The 17,817-nt window shown below is 46.6% G+C and overlaps 1 protein-coding gene across 1 annotated transcript in view; it reads left to right on the top strand.

Moving 5' to 3' along the window:
- Positions 1–17,817, top strand: part of BEND6 (BEN domain containing 6) — an 886,671-nt gene that overhangs the window by 199,667 nt on the left and 669,187 nt on the right. Inside the window, exon 2 of the mRNA XM_069606174.1 lies at positions 1,786–1,934. Coding sequence (XP_069462275.1) covers positions 1,809–1,934 — 126 coding nt within the window. The 5' untranslated portion in view covers positions 1,786–1,808. The remainder of the gene's footprint in view (positions 1–1,785; positions 1,935–17,817) is intronic.

Consider the following 17,817-nt stretch of genomic DNA (forward strand, 5'->3'; position numbering starts at 1 on the left):
CGAGCACACACATGTACCTACATCAGCCATAGGTGAATTTGCAGGGCTCGGCTCACATTTGGGTAGGTCAATTTCCTCTCTTCGGTTTTGTCTCTCAGTTTCTCCAGTCTCGGCTTCACTGCTTCTTGCTGCTTCTCAGAACAGTGGCTGGTGGAAGCATTCCTTGCTTCCTATCATGCAGGTTTCGGCATAGTTAATAGGGCCCTAGGCCTACCACAACACCTCTGTGGCCAAACCACCTCTTCGGTCAATTCCTCTGATTCCTTATTAACAACGGTCCTCCCACTGTCTGCTATGCCGCTCTTCTGCCATCTCTGAATTGCCTTCCATACTTCTCAGAGTGCCGCGGGCTCTGTGGCTGCACTCAGCTCCACCTCTGCCTGGCATTCTGACCTCAAGGGACTTTCGCTGCATACCGTTATTGCTCCTCTGTTTGAGCCTCCTCGTCCTGTTTTCATACTCATTTCTTCTTAAAGTGATACCTCCTTTATTTTCAGATAATGTTTTGGTTTCCACATTACCTACAGCCAAACAGAAGGAGGATGCAGTGTTTTGGATGCAAGGCAGTCCCATGTATGCAGATAAAGTGTCCTACATAGGGTGCCTCCTTTGGGAATGGGAGTCCTTGTCCCCTAAGTGGGAGTCACTCCCAGTGAGGTCCCACTTTCCCAGACCACTAGGGAGGATCTTGCAGAGTGGGCTCACCTTCCAAACCTCAAAAGGGGTGGCTCTGCCTGTGGAGAAGGGACAAATGCTCCTGATTCATCACAGAACCCAGAGGGAGGGGGGGAGTGAAAGATCAGAGCCCCAGATTGGGAAAAGGAGGAAGAAATCCCTGATTGGGGGGTAAAAGGAGAGGTGCCTCAGAGTAGGGCAAAAGAGATACTTAATAGAGAGAGAGACAAAGATCTGGTTGGAGCTAGGATGGCACTTCAGCAACACAAGAACTGCACACTTGGGGACTGTTTACATTGGCATGGGCCTAGGATGAAGAGACACAAGGGTGGGGTCAGAATTCTGTAGCCAGCCTCTATTTGGAAGATTGCCCAAAATATGTCTTGGTTAGTTTATGTTTTCTTTTGTTAAGGGGTAGGAAAAAAGCTTAGGTTAGAATAAGATTTATGTTTGGACACCTTGACATCCTGATGAGAACCTCATTTGACATATACCGCCTTAATACCGCACTGCCCAACTATGAGTCGGGAGGAAAATTGGAGGATTGACCAACTCGTAATTACCCCCCTTCTTGCTATAACGAGAAAATAAAAACGTTTGAGAAACATGCCTCCTTGTCCATCTCCTGATTCTGACTTACCATGCACTGCACATGTCCTCCTCTCAGCACTGCTTCTCTGAAATCCTCTCATTCAGTTCCTTCTGCTCTCTTTCTTCTTTGTTCTCTCCCCCTTCCCTTATAACTCAGACACTACATTTCCGGCTATTTGCCAAAAGTCTCCAAAGTAAACTGCAAACTCAATCTAAGAAATAATCACCTTTTTGCCATCAGAGAAAAAGCAGGACACAGGACTTTCGGCATGAAACTCCAAAATATATCCTATCTAACAGTGACTACTGGGCCCACAGTCATCCTAAACGGAAAGTAAACTGTACATATTAGATTGCATTGCATCTTACCAACCTCATCAAGTTGGTTCCTTGCATATGTTCTAGATTTAGAGAAATGCATGAAAAATAGGGAGCTAAGTAATCATTGTGTATATTGCGTTGAGTTTGGTTTTTGCTACTGACATATACATTATTTGGTGCCCTTTATCTCTACTGCAGATGACCCACTGGAACTAGTTCAGATGATGGAGAAACATCATCAGGCCAAAGCAATCAAGAAAGGACCGGGCCTGGGAAAAAGAAAGAGTAATAGTATCAAGGTGATCTTCTCAGAAAGCGATAATGATGATCTTATGGACGCAGTGCAGGTTTGTTTTTAAAGACATCACCATCAGTTTTTGCTGAAAACATAATTGAAGTCATCAATCTCTGCCTTTCTCTCTTCACAGTTTCATTAGGGCCTTGGAGGATGCATACAAACCATTGAAAAGGTATCTGGTATTTCCATCGATTTCCTATCTATCAAATGTTTATCCTTCGAAATGTATTCATTGAATTGCTTTTCCATCGAAAAGCATATTCATTGAATGAAGTTCGATGGGTAATTTCGATGGATAATTAGGGTTAGGGTTAGGCTTAGATTTAGGGTTAGGGTTGGGGCTAGGGTTAGGGTCAGGTCTAGGGTTAGGGTTAGATTTAGGGTTAGTTTAGGGGTTAGATTTAGGGTTAGGGATGGTTTAGGGTTAGGGTTGGAGTTAGGGTTAGGGCTAGGGTTAGGGTTAGATTAGTTGTTAGATTAAGGGGTAGGGTTATACAAAGGGCTGGATTTAGGGTTAGGGTTCGTTTAGGGTTAGGGTTAGAGTTAGGGTTGGAGTTAGGGTTGGGTTAGGGCTAAGCGGGGGTGTGCATGGGGGTTAGTTTGCTAGTCCAGAAACAAGAGTGCCAGTGACCTTACCGACATCCTTGTTTCTGATATGATATGATATGATATGATTGTTTATTTATATAGCGCCTATACACAGAAGTGTTTCAAAGCGCTTCTGGACCGGAAAACTTGTAATGAGGCCCAATGACATTCATTGACTCGTTTTTTGAGTTTGTGGACAAAAATCATATGCTGGAAAAGGACCCAAACATACAGATGTGTAATCAATTAGACTCTTTCCCACGGACTGTACCTAGTCCACAGAATGATTCTGTTACTGTGCCATGTTCACCATTGTTGATTATCGTTCACACACTTTAACACAGAGAGCGGCTACCTTTTCTCAGCATATTCTTATGTGTGTCTTGGTATGTTGAAGTGTAAAGGAATTTCGGGAATAGTTTTTTTTTTTTTGCATTGATGCCACTCTTCAACAAGCCACTGATTTGAAACACAAATGCCTGTACCTGTACTGACACATGGGAATACAGTTAGCAAGTAAATATCATATGCAAGTCTTGATTGGATCATTTGCCATATATTTCTCTATGACAAATACAATCTGTTTGTTAAATGGAAATCCAATTATTTCAACCTTGTAATGGCCTCCTACAGGAGGAAATTCACCTTTAAGTTGCAGGCTTTTAAAGCAGTGTGCCTGAGAGGGCAGGAAATGCGACTAAACATGGATAATGCAATTGGCCAGTAGCGTTGCGGCACCACCATATTCCATTTAACTTGCGAATGAAAGTTGATTGGGAGCGAATGAGATTGGAGCAGGCTAATACCAGTCTCCCCAATAGTACTTGCAGCTAAACCCTGGATGCAGAATGACTCTGTGTGGATATGCAGATTCCTAACCGGGCAATGATGAGGATATGTCTCCGGACCACTACCTTGGATGACATCTTGAACGATCTGAAAGGAGCCAAGGTATTCTTCACCATTGACTTAAGGTCTGGTTACCACCAGATAACCCTACATAGGAATTTGAGAGCCATCAGGAAGTTCTCATCCTTCGTTGGCTTATTTAGATACAAACGGTTGAGCTTTGGGGTATCATTGGCAGCTGAGGTTTTTCAGCATACAGTAAGAGGAGGGGTTGCAGGCCTAGAAGGCGTACTACATTTATTGTATTGATTTATTTATTTAACACTTGTAAAGCGCACTAAACCCTAAGACATCTAGGCGCTGGTTACAGTACAATGACAAGGCAGTTAAAGGGAATAAAACGTGAGATGTTCCAGTAGTAGATAGGAAAAGTTCAAATTTGTTTAAAAGCCAGGTTTTTAATTGTCTTCTGAAGGACCCGTAAGATTGATCCGGGCACACAGAGAGCGGCAGTGGGTTACAGAGTAAAGAAGCAGTGACTGGGAAGCTGGAGCCTCCTGCTCTACTACCTTTGAATCTTGGAATGGCCAGGCAATGTCTGTAGGAGGAGTGCGTGAGTCTGATGGAGATATGAATTTGAATCTTTGAATAAGGTATGACGGGGCTGAATTGTAGAGGCAGCAGTGAGTGATGGTGAGGACTTTAAAATTGATGCACTCCCGGATCGGGAGCCAGTGAGCTTTTTTCCAGGATGCCATGATGTGGCCGTGTTTGGAGAGACCCAAGGCAGCACAGAGGACATTGTTCTGGGTGACCTGTAATTTGAGTTTTGCCCGTGAAGAGAGCATTACAGTAATCTAGTTTTGAGCTGATAATGGAATGGGAGATGGTGAGGCAGTTGTGTGAGGAGAGAAATGGTTTGCTGGCATTAATGAGCTTCATGGTATGGGCATTGGATGAAGCAATGGCATGCAAATGCAGGGTATACCTTGTCAGATAGTCACCCACTTGCTTGGTAGGACCTGGAGGGGTGGCTTCCAAACCTTCTCTGATCAAGGCAAGGGGCCCCCTCACGGGATGTCCAAAGAGCAACTCAAAGGGGCTGAAACCAACACCTTCTTGAGGTACTTCTGTTTAAGCGAACAGCAGGCATGGCAGGCGGAGATCCCATTTCCTCCTTAGGGGCTCTTCCAAAGAACCCAGCATGCCCTTGAGAGTTTCATTAAATCTCTTAACCAGACGGTTGGTCTGGGGATGGTAGGAGGTGGAGAACTTGTGGGTTACTCCGCACTCTTTCCACATTGTCCACTCGACATGAAGTTGGATCCTGTGTCAGAGACAACCTCCTTAGGGAATCCAACTCTGGTAAAAATGCCCATGAGAGCCCTGGAAACCACTTTGGCAGTAACAGTCCGAAGGGCTATAGCCTCAGGATACCTGGTGACATGAGCTACCAAGACCAGGATGAACCGATCTCCACCTGAAGTGGGAGGGTCAAGGGGACCGACAATGTCGATGCCCACCCTCTCAAGTGGTGTGCCAACCACTAGCAATGGCTGCAGTGGGGCAATGACACTGCCTCCAGTCTTGACAGACAATTGACAAGTGGGGCAGTTCCTGCAGTGGGACTCTACTTCTACTCCCATCCGGGGCCAGTAGAAATGTGCAGCGAGCCTTTGCTTGTCTTCTTGGTCACAAGATGACCAGCTAAGGGCAACTCATGCACCAACTGCAGTAGGAAGGGCCTGTAAACCTGGGGTACCACCAACCTCTTGAGGGCACCAGGTTCAGGCTTAGTGGGCTCACTGCAAAGGAGCTCACCCTTCCAATAAATCTGGAAATACCTAAGCACTTCTCCTTGTGCCTGGGCATGGGCCTGTTTCCTCAGACCCTCGAGAGAGTGGCACTCTCTCTGACCCTTATAGAAGTCTCCCCTAGAGGGCCCCCCTTCAGCCAGCAGGCATTAAAGGTCGGGGTAATCCTTTGGGTTGAGCACCTCTCCTGGAGGAGGTCCTTCTGGCTCTTCTCCCTCAGGAGTTGAGTCTGGGTTTACCACTGGACCCAGCCCATCCGGAGTATGAATCCCAGTGGGGGCTGCTGAAGCAGCAGGAAGAGAAGTAGCCCCCTTCGCACAGAGATGGCCTTCTTACTCTTCCATCTTGCCTTGGGTCTCACCTTCGGCTTGGGTACAGGACTCTCAGCCAGGCCTAGTGCGACCTGTGATCAGGTGACTGCCACAGCAGTCATGGGTAGAATATCCGCGATCATCCCCAATTCCACCAAATCATTGCCTAACAACATGTTAGCAGGTATGTTGTCCTGAACCAGGACCGGACGCTTTGCTGTCTTGTCTCCAATCGTACTGTTGACTAAGGCTACAGGTGATAATTTGGGAGGCCCACCAGCTAACCTGGTGGTTCTCATTGGAGAAACTACATAGTCCTCTGGCTTGAGCAGGGTCCTTTCCACCACTGTCATGCTTGCCCTAGTGTCTCTCAAACCAGTAGAATGCTGGCCATTCAGGAGGACACTTCTCAGAAACCTACGGGCGTTCTGTGGTATTGTCACCAGTACTTCTGTGTACTGGTCCCAGGCCCCAAGGGACACTAGGGAAATCTCTACAGGAGCACCACATGTGATCCCTGTAGAGGAGGGGGAGGACAGTGGCCTCCACCTCAGATATGGGGTAAGAGTAGGTCAGGCTGACAGCCTGGACTCCAAGTGCCTTACCTTTAGACTTGGGGTCACCCTTCTTGTGGTCCACAGCCCCACAGTCTCAACAATTGCCAGGAATGCAGGGTAAGGTACTGGGGCAACCGGGAACCTGCTTCACAGCAGGCGGAACACTACTCTTACTCCCACCCACATAGGACTTATCCTCACTAGATTATTGGGTCTTAGGAGTGGAAGATTTTGGTTTACTCGACTGTGATTGCTTCTGGGACTCCTCAGCCTTGTGAGAGGTCCCCTTTTCTTTGTCCTTGTCCTTCCCATTGGGTTCCTTAGGGGGCACCCGGTGGGAGACCCACTTGTCAGCCCGCCTGGCCAGCTTAAAGGGATCTAAAATGTTATGGTCAGCAACATACTGACGCAGCTCTGGTGAACAGGCTTCCGGAACATGCTCAAAAAACGGTGGGACAATTCAACACACGTTTTTACTTTGCAACCATCAACCCACCCCATCATGTTCATATGTGAAGCACTCATCCAATCAATCCAAGACACATTCTCTCTTTTCTTAAATTCCCTGAACCTTTTAAGGTATAGGCTAGGTGTCTTGCCAAACTTGGCAATGAAAGCAGACTTCATGCACTCATACTGATCCCTTTCTTGCACACTCAGTTTCAGAATACAGTCATAATCAGTCTGAGGCACTCTGCTTAACAAACACTTATCCCAATCTCTTTTATCAACCTCATGGATTCCACAAGCCATTTCAAATGCTTCAATCCTTTGGAGGATATGAGAATCCTCTGCATATACACCAACCAAATCTTTCATAAACTTGGTGGCAGGCGACCTGACACTCTCAACTGGTTTTGCTGAAGTCTCCACTCTACCTTTCTCTAGCAGGATTTGCTGACATTCAGTGTCCTTGGTTTTGAATTCAAGATCCCTATCCTTGAGGTCTAGATCCCTAGTCTTGAGTATCACTTGCTGTGCCAACTCCTCCTTCTTAAGTTCAGCTTCTGTTGTCAACTTTACATATTCAAAGGCCAATTTCATCCTCAATAATTTAAGTTCCAAGGCATTCCCTGAAGAAACGTTGCTGGGTTTTGGAATAGAGGCAGCAGGAATGGTGGCACTCCCAGAAACCGATTCAGTAACAACCCCAGGGGCAGGGTCCTCATTGGTTGCATACCCCCCTTCATCAAGTGTTCACAATCAGTCTTGTAGTCCACCACGGTAGCTATCAGCTCAGCCCTAGACCTATCTTCAAAGTGTAACTCCCTGGCTTCACAAGCACTCTGGAGAAGCTCTAAGCTCACCCTAGTCAATTTACCATTTGCAATAGATTCCATTGCTTGTAATGTAGTTATCTGGTATACAACTAAACCTCAGTTTAACAAAGTGTAGATATTTTGTAAGTGGCAAGGTTACACACTGATTCTTAAAATCATAAGTATCCCACTGCTGCCACCAGTGAAAAGGGCCGGACTGGAGGGGGGTATCTGTGCTTCTGCTCTCTATATGGCAGAGTTGAAGCACAGAGCACCCCAGCCAAGATTCTCTACTTGGTATTGTGGACGAGCAATCAAGGCTTAAGCTCTCAGGAGGTGATGCAGGCTGGTTCTTAAGTACAGTGTAGTCCCCAAGCACCCACAAAGGAATGTCCACACACTATGTTAGTAATAACACAGTCTTTATAAATATGGTTCAAGTTATATAAACAATAACAATAACACACTTTGCGCTCAGCCAATACTATAATGGCAAATATACACAGGTCTACGTGGTACCACTCTTAACTATCGATTCCTTTGAAATGCATAAACTGCTAACAGCTCAAATGTGATACGTATCAGATTGTAAGATGAATCAACGATAGACTGCAGAAAGAAGACAAGGTGAATTAAGCAATGGAAGAACACTGGGTCGCTACCACCTGACACAGTTCTGTGTGAAGATCCCCCTCCTGGGCAACCTGTAAATAAAGTGTATTGACAAGCCCAGTCCAGATATGCTCAATATAGTCTTGATTCCTTCTAAAGGTTCTACAACCCCAATGTACCTGGTTTCGTAGAGTTCTTTGATGAGTCGTCGTCGGGCCCTTCTTGAGTGAACTCCCTTTATGGCACGAGCCACAGGTCAATGAGATTCCTTGGTGAAGAAAATGTGAACGCTGTTGTCGAGGGAGCAGCTTCGATCTTCGCGGTGCTCGTTGACAAAGGCTTGTGAACGTCCTGTGAAGATGAGGTGTGCGGTGCACCTCCATGGCAAGAGTTTGTTGCCGCAAAGAGTCAATGAAGAACTTTGGCCCAGCAAGGGCATCGGGTCATCAGCGTCTGCTGTCGGCGATCAGCACCTGACCACGGCTGGCTGTCCGCTCTTCGTCTGCATCTTTGAGGTCTTTCGGTGGCAGGAAACACACCAGCGGATTCTCCTCGGTTTGTCAGCGACCTTGACTTTCTCCAGCAGGGCAAAGCCGTCGACGGTGATGAGCAAGGGAGTCCTTGGTTCAAATGTCTTAGGCAAGGGAGCGTGCGGCTCCGGTCATTGAGCAGCACGACCTTCTGGGCAACACACTTCGATGGGCTTCCAGTGGTTATAGGAAACCTGCGAACCCTGGTCAAGGATGATGGACTTGGATGTCCGGGTGCTTCACGTCGGATTCCTCAGTGGTCCTCTTCTCCGGTAGGCAGCCTTTGGAGGTTCTGATGTCCAGGGAGCTTTGGCAAAGATCAGTTGGTGCACAATGGTCCCTCGTAGCTCGGGAAGAGGTCTGCTAGCCAGGTCCTCTCTTGGATCAGTTCTTGGAGACACAACAGCTTTCAGATTGGCGAAGTAGGGCAGCAGCAATCCTTCTCTTCCAGCAGGGCTTTGAAAGCGAGCCCCAATTTACGGGGCCGCCCCTAAAATACAGGGGACCCATAATCACCATAAACCAGAATAAATGCACCGCTCTAGGGAATCAAAAGCCATGAGTCTGTCTTGCAGATGATGACAAGGCTTTAATATTTACAGATCATGAGGTTTGGGGAAATGACAGAGGGCTCTGCCATTTCCAAGCCAGCATTCTGTTGTCATCCTTCACTGACTTCAAGATCCTGGAGACTGCTCCTGGGCCTGAAGCTTAAATACTCTTCAGTTGGTCACTGGATGCCCGCAGAGCTCCTCCAAACTTGCTCTTCTTGCCATACAAGGGATGTTGCAGAGGCTCCAGTGTTGCATGGCCAGGTTCCATTTGGGACAATCTACATAACAGTATGCTGAATATGCAAGAATATTTTGTCGCTCTTGTTTAGCATAATTTACTATGTTATAAACATTCATACATAAACACATCTTCACGGCATTCTCTCAGCACTTAACTCAATAAAATTATATTTGATGTGGTCCAAAAACTTCTACAGAAAAACATCTTCCTAATACTATGTCATGCTGATTCTAAGTCTCCATTGGCCTGTGATTGACAGGACCAGTTGATCATCCACTTCGTTCTCTCTTCCAGCCTTAGACTCAGTGATGCAACACCGCACATGAGCTCTGTGATCTATTCTTAGTGCAAGCACATTCCTCTTTGGCAGAGAACCTGCTCTCTACCATGTGTTTTAAACAAAACTATTTTACCATGTACAACAGGTTTCCAAATTAATTCAACTAATAGTTAGGATGGAAATATAAGATGCAAATAACTATCTTTATTTAGTGACTGGCCATGCCTCTGTGTGTTTATTTTTGCATGAACGAATCTTTCCCAGTGGTATAGTGCTTAGAAGTCTTGACTAATTGTAAAGCGCTTGAGGGGTGCAGCAAGGCACTAGCCAAATGTGCTTGCTCCTCCCCAACATTACCCCCTTTCGTTACTTCTACAGTAACAAACTCATCCCCACCCGACATACCTACAACCCCAGAAATATTTGTTTGATTTTCGCTTTTTATTGTATGGCAAGGTGTTTTAGATCCCCCAATTGATACCATCATCTTTGCACTATTAGGGACTATAGGCACACATCAGCGGAGACCCCATTGGCACATGCAGAAGAGAACCAAGAAGAACATGATCATAGGAACTAGTGTTTTTACTGCTGCCCCCAGCCATGACAGGACCCAATTAAAGGCAAGTGGTAGCCAATCTGTGTTCTGAATTCCACCTTCATTTTTCCATTTGAACACCTAGATTGTGCACCACCTTGATGATGTGGGATAGTGACCCATTCTCATCATCCTCTGGTGGTAGAAAGTGCAGCAGCTGCCTGTACCCAAGGAGCCAAAAAAGATTAAAAAGAAAGTCTCTGCTGAGCTAAAAAGGCAATACTTGTCAGGTATTCCTCTGATCAGTGCGGAACAGTCTTTTGAGACATTTTGAGATTTTCTTTCTTCCCTGCTGTTGAAATCGTCTTTTTCCTGGCAGCATACCAAATTCTTGTGTGATCTGCAAGCTTATGCCTGTTTCTTTTAGGTGCTAGAGTGGCTGTTGGCACCTTGACAGGCATTTCTTCTCCCTTCACATGTCCTTCCAGGATTACTAGTAGAACTGAGTGCAGGGTGGCCGTGAACACTTGCCCCTCCAAGATGGTAGAGTTGCAAGTAGGCTTGTCGGCCACAAACCCAGTAATAATCCATCACTGCTGCTGTACCTTTTGTCATACCAGGGATCCCAAGAGTGTTTTTGCACTGTGTAGTTGCACCACCAGGATCTGTTCCTTCACTGCTAAAACAAAGTTCAATTTGTTGGTCCTATCTATTTGTACTGCTTCTTCATTGTTGCAATCCGTGTCAGCCTTGTGATGTGTTGGGACCATACTGGGCACACATAGTCTCTATTTGGGATATTGCTTCTCCGCTGTACTCAATCTGCCCATCTGCCAAGCACATCACTGCGTTGCCCTGTCATTTGTCATTGTCATTTGAGTATCCTCCCAAGAAGAAATATGGTCCTTGTAGATGCTGGCGGTATTTCGTGTTGCCATTGCATAACACTGGATCTAGATCAGTACTCCTCAACTGCACACTGTGTGCCTGGACTATGCCCTTTATCCCTTATAGTGCAAGATGTACCAAGCATTGTGCCTCTGTAATTGGGACTGGATGTGGACCTTAAAACCTTTGGAGACCCTGATGTGTGGGGGTTAAATGCACACACGTAACATCTTTCATTGATTTCCTTCCTGCAATGTGCACATCAGAGTACTAGCTATTCAATGTTTCTACATTCTGGACATCAAAAATAGTGCCAAAACCCAACACCTTATGTAAATCATACCTCATTTATACTTCTCGTTTCATTCGTCTAAGAAACCTTGTAGGGGTGGCCGGCAAAAGTGAGACATTTTGTATTTCCTTTTATATAAACATATTAGCATTTTTTCCAACTGTCGATTCTCCTCCTCCCCAACAGCTTCAAGGTTAAGCATCAAGTTTCAACTTCAGCTTCTGAACAATTTCCATCAGTGAGAGGCCCCCAGATATACTATTCCGTCTCTCATTCACTCTGATGGGTCACAATCAGACAACCAATCATTCAGAAGGGCATTCAGGCAGACAGGCAGCCAATCAGGCTCACAGTGCATTCAGGCCTTTCTTCTCCATCCAGACACTCACAACACGGAATGTGGATTCGGACAAACAACCAGCCATTCAGCACCCCACACTGCATTCATACCAGTTTCGGGCAGGGCCGTGTCAGTCTTTGTGTCACTCACACAGATACTAGACAGCCATAACATGAAATGCATATTCGTCACACACTCCATTCACCCAGGTTCTACCCCACGGGCGTACCCACAACATACAGTCATTGGGAAGGCTCCAGCCAGTATGGCCTAGACTTCCCCACAATACCATATATGGAACTTCCACCCAACAGCCAGTCAGGGGAAGAGACAGAAGTAAGTTCCCAGTTGGGGAACTCCCGTCCCCTGCACATTATCAATGGCTAGAGTAGCCCAGTAATTTTAGAATAGTAGAAGTAGGTATTTAGTAAAGGTAAATATTACAATTAAAGTCACTGTCTTCTTTAAGGGTCTATCGGTCAGATATGACCCTGAGTACACCATTCACAAAGTCTTTTTGTTCTTTTTCAAAGATGATTTATTCCAAATATAAGTGCCCAATGCGTTTTGAGATACAATCTCTTCATCAGGGGCTGTGCGCTGAATACATTTTCATTTTCATTTTTCATATATCTACAAATATTCAACAAAAAAGTACAAATTAGTAAATGTAAACTATCCCAAAGAAAGGTAGTATCTTATCGTGTTAATATTCTAACCAAGTTCAAATTGTGCAGTCAGAGAACCAGATGAAATCATCTTCCATAAAACCCAATCAGGTTTCTTGGTGGTAAGAACAATTAGAGAGACATAACACATATAGATATTTTTACCATTATTAAGTCATCTTTTTCAATTTCAAATATGGTTCATCCTTGTGAGAACAGTAAAGGAATTATTGACAAAAATCAGCCTAAAACCCATGTCAATCGAGATAAACAAACGGGCAGACATTGTTATAAGAAAACATACCATATGTTGATAAGGAAGTATTCCTAAGAAGTAAATAGCAAATGAGCCGTCTGCCAATTGAAATGGCTTGCAAGTAGTCTACCTAAGGAGTGTGAAAGAAAAGAAAGGAAAAGGTACCTCAGATTGAACCAATGTATTGGTATAATAAATGACAAGGAGCAAGAGGTTAGCATACTTACTAGAGTATGGTATAAGGCCCGGTTCCCAAACTAAGTGTGGAAAAAACGGCTGTGAGTGTCTTGCTAAAGCATGTAGGCAGAAAGTCCGTTTTCCTCTGTACAAAAAACAGGGTAAAAGTAAACCAATGTCAATTCTCAGGGCTAAGGGTATGTCTAAATGAAGTAAAAAATAGAGTCTGTGGGTACTTACAATGGCTTGCTATACGAGTAGTTCGATTCCAGCCGTGTAAAGAGCTAGACAATATGGCGGTATAAATATATGTCACGTACGTGACGTCATCATCTGGTTTACGCGTGTGATGTCACGAATGTCAACAAACCGCGTAAGGCGGCTGCGTAGGTGACACTGTGGCTTAAAATGTAGAGGCTGTTTCTAATATTTCAGTGGATAAACAAAGTGGGGTGTTGTACAAGATCTGTAAGCACAAGCAGTACGTAAGGTACTGAAGAACTCGTGTTTATTGATGTATATACAAGAGAATCCCGGGTTGGGGAGCGTATAATGGAACTAAAGGTGATGGGTAATGGGGATACCCTGGAAAACGGGAACCCTGTTGGTCTCTGTTAAAAAAGAGGATAAGATGGATGGGGTAATAGGATTACACTGAAGGGTTCCTAGGATGTGTAAAATCATATTTTTAGAGCCGACTGATCCTGTCTCCTAAACCGGAGAGCACAATCTAATCAGGCACTTGCCAATATACAAGTAAAAACCATAGAGTATGCATATAATCAAGAAATGCAGATAGGTAATGGCTAAATTAACGTTGGATGTACAATCTAATTGATGGTCTGTCATGTCAATTGGTTAATGAAGGTGTGAAACATATACTTTTAGTTAAGAGCATGTGTCAATGTAACCAACAACCTTATTCAAAGAAAGGGACCTAAATAAAAAATGTTATCTTCTTCTACCTATTATACCTACTTCTACTATTCTAAAATTACTGGGCTACTCTAGCCATTGATAGTGTGCAGGGGACGGGAGTTTCCCAACTGGGAACTTACTTGTGTTCTATTGTATTGACAACCCATATGCCAGGGCTGTTTCTTTTCTCCTCTGCACCTCAAACCAATCTTATATTGATCTAAATTCATTTTTACCAAAATAACATCACACATTTGGTGTGCATGGTGTCCAAATTCGATAGGTAGGGGAAGGGACAGAGTCAGGGCTTCCCAGGACTTTGGGAAAACAAGGTAACAGGCAATAGAAAGCAAGAGGGCCCATCTAGTCTCCTATGAGGAATCAACCGATTCCAATGGCACGGCCTGGGTATCCCAAAATGGAGGATACTCAGAGCACCTGTCAAATTCAGCATGGAGCTGCCACACCCCTGTGCAGAAAATAACACAGAACACACATGATAAAAGGACTACAGGACAAGGACATGGAGGCCCTGTCCCTCCAATGCATTTCCAGAATCACAGACATGACATCAACAACCTGGTAAACATAATTCATTACTAGCAATAACTGGCCTAAGCCCTTTAAACCTGAACTCTTAACTGCACATGGTTCACATAAATACTTCCTTAACGATATGAAGAAAGCTTAGTAAACAAGTTCTTCTTTGAACTAGCGATAACAACCTCATCCCCGGTTCCCCATTTCCATTGGAACATTCTAATCTAAATAACTGCCATTTTATCGCAAACGGCACATCTTGGGAATACAATTGATACTCCTGTGTTTCAATTACTTTAGCCTTGAGCATTGACTTACCCCATGTTTTACTGCTGGTCAAAAACAAATAGCGAAAGTCCTCTGTCAAGCTCCCCTGCATTCAAGAGATTACATCTACTTTCTGCGATACTTATCAGACCATAAAAACTACGGCAGGCTCCTTCAGCTGAGTTGACCATCGCTAAGGTTGTAGTTACTTATTCACCCATCCTCTGGACTTTGAAACTCTGTAGAACCAGTTTCTGAAAGTCAACCCCTGACTGCTGTGTTTTAATCTGTTTATAAAAAGCCCACTACGAAGATGGCTGCTACCTGGTGAAGTCGCACTCCATCGATGCTGCGTTCGGCGGGAACATTCCAAAGACAACATAAGCAGTTTCCCATCCCTGTGAACACCAAAGCTGTTCCCTTAAAGGTGGGAAAGCAGTGTCGTTGGAGGGAGAGCGCTTGTTGAGCCTGTGAGGGCACACAACCAACCTTGCAGTGCGGAGTACGGGCCGGGAAATCATAGAGAAGCCTGGAACGTGTGTGGCAAGTGGACCGCATGGAGGCGGAGAGGTGGCGTAGATACATCCAGTGCTCCCTGGCAGAAGAGCTGCTCCTATAAATCCCGTGGAGCCAGTGGAGCGGCAAACCTCTGTCAAGTGAAAGGAGCCGTCCCGGGCCCCTTTGGCCTGTGAGAGGAACGCTGGAGGCCCGAGCAGAGGTGAGCGGATAGAGGAGCAGGTGAAGCTGCAACGTCGCGGCAGACAACAGTGTGCCCAGCGGCTGGGTCTCCCGACCTGGAGTCCAGGTAAAGCACATCAGGCATGCTCTCCCTAGCATGGGGGGCTGGACGTCCCCCTCCCCCTCCAGAGCTTTACAGCGGCACCCCCGGGGGGCCAGAAGAAGGAGCAGCTCCCACCAGCTGCCAGAAAGCGCCCCCGGACCCACTCGCAGGACCGGTAATAAAACCTGCTCTCGTCCAGAGCTTGGCGACCAGCGCCCCCGGGCCCATCCGCAGGCCAAGTAAAGGAACGTGCTCCAGCCCAGAGCCCAACACGCAGCACCCACTAACCAACCGGCAGTGCCCCCGGGCCCAACTGCAGAGTGCACAATAATACGTGCTCCAAGCCGGAGCTTGAGGTACAGCACTTATTGACTTTCTGGCAGCACCCCCAGGCCCATCCGCAGGACGCGTGTAGGTCTGTGCGCCAGGCCGAAGAAGCCTGTAGAGCAGCATCCACGGCCGGTATGATTGTGCCCCTGGCCCCATCAGCAGAACATGCTAAGTAACGCGCTCTGGCCCAGAGACCAGCAACCAGCATCCACTGACTGTTTGGCAGCACCCCCGGCCCACCCGCAGGTCATCTAAAAGAACATACTCTGAGTCCGGATCTCAGGGAGTAGCTCCCACAGGCTGTCACGACCCTCACCCAAAACCCCCTCTGGCAAACCCATTGGCCAGGTGGAATCAGGACTCGGGCCTCTAGAGCCTAGCATCCTCTTCAAAAGCCCTCATGGGGCCAGTCCTGGCGCCTATGGCACCAGGCTCATACACCATGAACAACAATGTGCTTGGGAACTACTTTATTGTATTGTCAGCCAACATGGAGGCATCCACATAGCTTGGTTCCCTAAGAACCAAGCTATGCGGTCTAGTGTTTTGGGTGTGGCAGGCCTGGAACTACTTTCCCTGGTACTACTTTACCTGGGCTATATAAACCACACCCTGACTGCAGAACATGCTTCGTGTTACTTTGCAGCTTGCAACGTGACGCTCACCGTGTCCAGCTATTCCCTCAAACCTCCGAGAAGCAGCACCTGCAAGGAGACAAAAGGAACATCATTAGCGGCAGCATCTTACCTGCAGTCTTCAACTTTAAACACTCGCAGCTACTGAGAACAGCTTCCTCGAATCTGCACGCCTCCCGGACAGAACGAACTGAAAGAGGAAGATAGAGGCAACATTAAAGAAAGCTGTAGAGACATTTACAAGTTACGAACTGCTCAAAAGGCTGACCTGGCTGGTCGCCTCTCGGCTGGCACCACTCCGGACATTCCACTCGTGCTGAAGAACACCGCGACCTACAAGGAAGGAAAGCACAGGTTAGCAAAGGCAAGACTTTGCAGCGCTGCGCCTAGCGCTTACTTACTGCATCTCTGAAGTCTCGAGTCCTCTTGTACTGCTGCGCCCAGATGCCCACGGGCTCGGAGCGCATTACCAAATAAATAAACAAACAAACAAACAAACATCATAGCGCTCTTAATGCGCCATCATTTACCAGCGGGGCTCAACCAAGCCAGTTTGCCGCGCTGAAGCTCTGCATACCTAAGGAGAAAAAAGAGACATTTTAAACAAATAAAGGCATTCAGGATAGCAACAAAACTAAAGAACAGCAATAAGACCTACCTGAACAATATCAAACGGACCGGCGTCAGTGAAGTAACTGGACCGCACTCGCCCATGAAAGACAACACGCCCCTGCAAAGAAGATAGGACGGAGAGCACACCTAATTCTACCACAAGGTGAGGAGAGGACGCCAGAGGGACTGAAAGCATACGGGGGTGGAGGGAGGATACTTACCCCAGTCGGTCAGTCTTGAACACAGTCCTCCTGTATTTTCAGGCAGAACCTTCCCCGCAGACCACATCAGGGCAAAGCTGAGAAGCATAACAGCGAGTAACCCGGCTGGCTGGCGTCCCTGTGGATACCAGGTGAGCGTAACACAGTCTGCCTGACAACGCCCCCGGACCCAGCAGCAGGTCGCTTGACAGAAGCCCCCAGAGCACATGAGATCAAGACACTTGCTTCAAAAGGGGATAGCAGACACTAGAAAATAGCCCTGGCAGCTGGTAACTCCTCGTAGCCATTGATCCACGCAAGAGGCGGTGGGCCCCAATCCCGTTCAACTCCAAAGCAAGAATTCAGTGATTAGGGGGCACAGGAGTCGAAAGAGGGCCATAGGAAGGCCAGGAGCGGGACTTGTACCTAAGGGTCAAGGAGGTGACACGCAACACGGACGCACAGTGCAGTGTAGCAGCCTGCGCAGCAAATAGCCCACTCCCAGGCCGTTTGGGCATTCGGCATTAACAAAGGGTTTAGGCAGCAGAAGCAGATACCATCGACCTGAGGAGTGGCCCCAAGCACCCCCTGTCCATCTGCAGGAGATCCGCTTCCCAGCGGGGGCTAATGAAACGCCCTGACTAACTCTGAGTACCTACAGCCTAGACCGATCCACCACTGGAACCTTGGTGGGGAGGACCAGAAGCAACCTTACCAAAATCAGCCAGATTATCTGACAGCTAAAGTACCTAGCGAAGGACACAGATGCCAAATAACAGGTCCAAGAATACCTTGCTTAGACCGAAATCCATATCCAAAGCACGGCCAGGCCAACTGGAGCACTGTTGGAGACAACTTAGATCGGAGGCGCACCAATCCTAAAAGCAGTAGAACA

Source organism: Ambystoma mexicanum, chromosome 4p, assembly GCF_040938575.1.
Source record: "Ambystoma mexicanum isolate Mex_15411 chromosome 4p, UKY_AmexF1_1, whole genome shotgun sequence".
NCBI lineage: Eukaryota > Metazoa > Chordata > Amphibia > Caudata > Ambystomatidae > Ambystoma > Ambystoma mexicanum.